At 46.0% G+C, this 5,915-nt stretch overlaps 1 protein-coding gene across 1 annotated transcript in view; it reads left to right on the top strand.

The window, feature by feature from the left end:
* Positions 1-478: 478 nt before the first annotated feature.
* The window catches only part of TMEM40 (transmembrane protein 40), a 10,873-nt gene continuing 5,436 nt past the window's right edge, over positions 479-5,915 (top strand). The window contains 4 exon segments of the mRNA XM_017896015.1: positions 479-680; positions 1,205-1,303; positions 1,306-1,341; positions 2,731-2,784. Coding sequence (XP_017751504.1) covers positions 479-680; positions 1,205-1,303; positions 1,306-1,341; positions 2,731-2,784 — 391 coding nt within the window.

Raw genomic sequence — 5,915 nt, 5'->3', positions numbered from 1 at the left:
CTACTAAAAGCACAAAATTAGCCGGGTATGGTGGCAGCCGCCTGTAATCGCAGCTACTAGGGAGGCCGAGGTAGGAGAATCGCTTGAACCTGGGAGGTGGAGGTTGCAGTGAGCTGAGATCGCGCCATTGCACTCCAGCCTGGGCAACAAGAGAGAAACTCCGTCTCAAAGAAAAAAAAAAAAAGAAAATTGGGAATAATTTTTACTTTATTTTCTGTATTTCTTTATTTTGCAACATGCATTATCTTTTAGCAATAAAAGTCATTTTGTACTGATGAATATTTGTGAAATATAGAAGAGAATAGAAGTCACCCAGAATCCTCTCTTCTGAGATGAACACCACTGTTGTGATTTTGTTGAGCTTCCCAATCCCTCTTCCTCCTTATCCAGTTGAGATCACAGATGCACTGATGCTTAAGCACAATTAATTTGGTTTCCTGGAATTTTTTAAATTGCCCATGACTGACCAGGAGGTCCCATGGTCCTGTCTTGGGATAAAGGAATCTTCTGGACCTGGAGCCAGAAACTCGTAGACCTGAATTCTCGGAATGCTGACTGGCCAAAGAGCACAAATGACAACCATTTTCAAGTCTTGATCAAGCTCCTGTTCGCAGCTGGGCACCCTTGCAGGGTGGAGAACCCAGGTCATGTCCTTCAGGAGATGAAATGTTTGGAGAGAGGTACATCATGAGACCGCTGGCCTTTGTGTCCACTGAGTCAGGGACAGACGGTGCTATAGAAACCCCAGGAGGGAAAGGCAAGACCAGTGTGAGCTGGGGCAGTTGGCAAAGGCTTTCTATAGGAGGTGTGACATCAGCTTAAGCTTCTCAATAACACAGACAAACAGGAAGGATATTCCGGGGGGTGGGAGACACAGCAAACATCCAGAGCCAGTGTGATGGGTGGGGAAACAGAGATGACACAGCCCCTGCACTTGGTGGGATGGAAGCCATCTCAGTACTGTGACGCCTCATGGGACCTTGTCTTATCTTCATGGAAGTCTTATAAAGTAGGCAAGGCAGCAGCAGAAATATTATGTAGACATGAAATCAACAGAAATATTAAGGGATTTGTCCAAAGTCACACAGAAAGTGAGTGGCAGGTCTCCTACCTCCAGTCCCCAGATCAGAGTTCCTCCCATCAAACCACACTCTTCGCATAAACTGAATTCTGAGAATGACCACCAGAACGAACGCATTCCCAGCTCAGTCCAGGCTGAGCTTCTCCTACAGCTTGTGTTTGTTCCCCGCAGAGAGCAGCGATGAAGACCAGCACCCCAGAGCAACCAGAAAACGTCGACGGGGCCTGGGGCTGGACACCCCCATGGGAACGGCTCACCCGGTAGGCAATAGGCCTTACCATTTTTCCTTTGCCCACTCACTCACTGTTGAGTTTCTCAGTGGGACTGAACCTGCCTGTGTGATGTTCTTCACAGCATTGTTTACGGCAGGATAAAATAGGAAATAGCCTGACAGCAGCAGAATAAAGGATGCTACACCCTGTCCTGGTGACAGCTCTGCTCTTCATCTATCGCTGAACTGAAAAAGAAAGATGCCAAATCATAGAATTAATTCGATCTCGTATATACTTTATAAAAATTCAGACATACGGTTATAATCAAAACTGGAAGGAAAATACCAAAATGTTAATAGTGGTTATCTCAGGATGGTGGAATTATAAGTGATTTTTATTTTCCCTTTTTTGAACTGTCATATACTATAAATAATTTACAATGAGCATGTTTTATTTTTTATTTATTTATTTTTTGGAGACAGGGTTTCACTCTTGTTGCCCAGGCTGGAGTGCAGTGGTGCGATCTTGGCTCACCATAACCTCCACCTCCCGGGTTCAAGCAATTCTCCTGCCTCAGCCTCCCAAGTAGGAGGCTAGGATTACAGGCATGCGCCACCATGCCTGGCTAATTTTGTATTTTTAGTAAAGACGGGATTTTACCATGTTGCTCAGGCTGGTCTCGAACTCCTGGACTCAAGTGATCTACCCACTTTGGCCTCCCAAAGTGCTGGGATTACAGGGGTAAGCCACCGCGCCTGGCAGAGCATGTTTTATTTTTACAACCAGGAAATAATTTTTGCAAAAGAAATAAAAAATTTCATAGGAAGGAAAGACCACTGGGAAAAGGGTCTTTTAATTATTGCCTAGTACAGAACCTGTCACACAGAAAGTGTTTAATAAATGCTGCCCATGAGGCTAGAGCTGAGCCCTGGGTTCTCTTTCTGGATATAAACATGATTAGGAACGCAGGCTTTGGCAACAGACGTAGTAGAGTTGCCACTCACTTGCTGGCTATATGACTTTGGGAAAATAATGTAACTGAGCCTCAGTGTCCTTATCTGTATAATGGGTGGGGTAGGTACTAATACCTTCTTCATAGGATGTCTGTGAGAAGGAAATGAAGTATTAAATATAAATCACTTAGTACAGTGTTGGTGCATGCGAGTGCCCAATATATACCCACTATTAACCCTGAGCAAGGTCCAAGTCTTCTTAGGTCTTGAGTGCTTTCTGAATGTGGTCACCTCTGGAAGTTCTGGGGGCATCAGAGAGGGCAAAGGGAAGGTACTTGTGCTGCCTTGCCTCTTGAAGCCCACCCCCCACCTCACCTCCAGCACAAGGACTCTGGTACTTCTTAAGCTTCAAAGCCATGGGAGATGGAAGTGGCCTGGGTCACTGTGTTTGGGAGTGCTGACTAAGGGGTTTGTCTCCATCCAGGTCCTGGGCATGGGGAGCCTGACGTTTTGAAGGATGAGCTTCAGCTCTATGGAGGTAATCAGTTGCCCAGTGGCTTTGGAGAAAACAATTAGACGAAGGAAAAGAGGGCTTTGTTGGGCAGAAACAAAGTCATGAGGGTGATTCATGAGCTGAAAAGTTCCAGCCAAATACAGGAGATGTGGCCAGTTGGGTGGTTATGACACTGGCAGGTGGGGAGGTGGGCATGAGATTGTCTTGAGGAAATCCTGCATTTTCTGGGGTCTTTGTTTGTTTTGAGATGGAGTCTCACTCTGTTGCCCAGGCTGGAGTGCAGTGGTGTGATCTCGGCTCACTGCAACTTCCACCTCCCGAATTCAAGTGATTCTCCTGCCTCAGCCTCCCCAGTAGGTGCGACCACAGGTGCGCACCACCACACCCAGCTAATTTTTTGTATTTTTAGTGGAGACGGGGTTTCACTGTGTTGGCCAGGATGGTCTCGATCTCCTGACCTCGTGATCTGCCCACCTCGGCCTCCCGAAGTGCTGGGATTACAGGCGTGAGCCACCGTGCCCAGCCAATCCTGCATTTTCATCTGAACTATAACCTTGACTTATGGGGTGACCATGAACAGTCATCCACTTTTCTGGGCTTCAGCTCCTAAATGAGTAGAATGGGACATGATCGGTAACCCCTCTCTTGGAATACTGGGCTGTTTCAGCACACAAGGAAAAATTAAGGATCTGATCTCCACGATACCCATTTTACAGAATAATTATTTCCAATACCCTGATTACTACAGTGAGGAGGCATAAATAATATGGCACTTTGGTTGGTAGCACTAGGATGCAATAGAACTTGTAGAATGAGAAACAAAAAAAGAAAAAAAAAAGAACTTGTAGAATGAACTCTTTTGCCAAAGAATATGACAAATGCACACTACTAGATAAGAAAGCTTTAATAGCTGTGTTTAATCCAATATTTCAGAAATCTACATCGTCTCCTAATGCCTGGCAATAACCTAAGTAAAACAGTGGAAAACACTTATGTATATGCTAAAGAAAAGATTTCATTTGTTATGTAACAAATACAATCAGTGGTTGACTCTGGGTCATCTGTCTTGTGGGTTTTGTTTTGTTTTTTTGTTTTGTTTTTTTTTTGCAACACGGTCTCATTCTGTTGTCCAGGCTGCAGTGCAGTGGTGTGATCATGACTCACTACAGCCACAACCTCCTGGGCCCAGGTGATCCTCCCATCTCAATCTCCCAGGTAGCTGGGACTACAGGTGTGTGCCACCACACTCAGCTAATTTTTTGTATTTTTTAGTAGAGACAGAGTTTTGCCATGTTGCCCAGGCTGGTCTCGAACTACTGAGCTCAAGTGATCCTCCCGCCTTGGCCTCCCAAAGTGCTAGAATTACAGGCATCTTTCTTTTCTTTCTTTTTTTTTTTTTTTTGTTACAGAAACAAGTATAATCTGGTTTAGAAAAATGTTTTTAATTACTCAAGTAATTTAAGAAAGGTTTCACTGGGTATAAAATGAGATAAACCTTTATGTTCATATGTATTTTAAAATATTTTTCTCATTAAGTAATTCACATTCACTGTAGAAAATGTAGATACAGTCACGTATTCATGAATTACTTCTTTCCCCCAGACATTGGAGGTGCTTGGTAAATTACATTGCTTGAGTCTCATTTCATGTTGTCCTTGATATGCTCTCTGCACTCTCCATATTGGCCCCTCTTGTCACTTTGCAGATGGTGTTCAGTGTGCTGAGTGCCTATTGTCACATGCTAAGTGCCCCTTGTGGTGTTCGTGTCCTGGGGCTGCCCTGAGGGACAGGAAACGTACAGAAGTCGGGGCCTGATGGTAGGAAGATCATACAAGTGCCTGTCTGCCCTTAAGGGAAAGAAGATGACAGGCTAGGAGCAAGGTCACCAGGGAACTAGAACAGGCACCAAGAACCACATGGTGAATGGTGTGGGAAGGACACCCAGGACTGGATTAATGCAGAGGTGGCAGCTCAGCTCTATAGGACTCAACTCATCCTTGGCAGCCCAGACAAGTGGCTCAACAATCAGGGCGGGAGCCAAGGATTGAGGTGTACAAGCCAGCTTGGCTCCCACATGCTCAGAGCCTGGTAGGTCTAGAAGCCAGCAAGATGGCATGAGCTTGGAGTTGCCTGTCTAGTCCAGAGTTCTATGGGTAAAAGGCAGCAGGTGTCATCACCTGCATCTGGATAGCCTGGAGCAGGCATTAATGGGTGGCCCATGTGGGCAGATGCTTTTTATCTGACTCACAGAATGGTTTTTGGGGGGTCGGGGTATGGGTAGGTTTGTTTTTTTTACTTTTTGGTTTTTTTGAGATGCGGTCTCACTCCTTTGCTCAGGCTGGAGTGCAGTGGTGCCATCTTGGCTCACTACAACCTCCACCTCCCGGGCTCAAGTGATTCTTCTACCTTAGCCTCCTGAGAAGCTGGGACTACATGCCTGCACCACCATGCCCAGCTAATTTTTGTATTTTTGGTAGAGATGGGATTTTACCATATTTCCCAGGCTGGTCTTGAACTCCTGGACTCAAGTGATCTATCCACCTTGACCTTCCAAAGTGCTGGGATTACAAGTGTGAACCATCGTGCCCGGCCCACACAGAAACACAGAATGCTTTTTTTTTTTTTTTTTCCTGTATTTTTAGTAGAGATGGGGTTTCACTGTGTTAGCCAGGTTGGTCTCGATCTCCTGACCTCATGATCCACCTGCCTCAGCCTCCCAAAGTTCTGGGATTACAGGTATGAGTCACTGCACCCAGCCCAGAATGCTTTATTTATTTATTTATGTTGAGACGGAGTCTTGCTCTGTCTCCCAGGCTGGAGTGCAGTGGTGTGATCTTGGGTCACTGCACGCTCCGCCTCCTGGGTTCATGCCATTCTCCTGCCTCATCCTCCCAAGTAACTGGGACTACAGACAGCCGCCACCACACCTGGCTAATTTTTTTGTGTTTTCAGTAGAGACAGGGTTTCACCGTGTTCACCAGGATGGTCTCAATCTCCTGACCTCGTGATCCTCCCGCCTCGGCCTCCCAAAGTGCTGGGATTACAGGCGTGAGCCACCGCGCCAGGCCCAGAATGCTTTTTTAAAATTATGATTGTGTGGCCAGGCGCTGTGGCTCATGCCTGTAATCCCAGCACTTTGGGAGGCTGAGGCAGGT

Source organism: Rhinopithecus bieti, unplaced genomic scaffold (assembly GCF_001698545.2).
Source record: "Rhinopithecus bieti isolate Rb0 unplaced genomic scaffold, ASM169854v2 scaffold_28466, whole genome shotgun sequence".
Taxonomy (NCBI): domain Eukaryota; kingdom Metazoa; phylum Chordata; class Mammalia; order Primates; family Cercopithecidae; genus Rhinopithecus; species Rhinopithecus bieti.
Note: the sequence above shows the minus strand (reverse complement) of the source record. Positions and strands in the feature narration are given on the sequence as shown.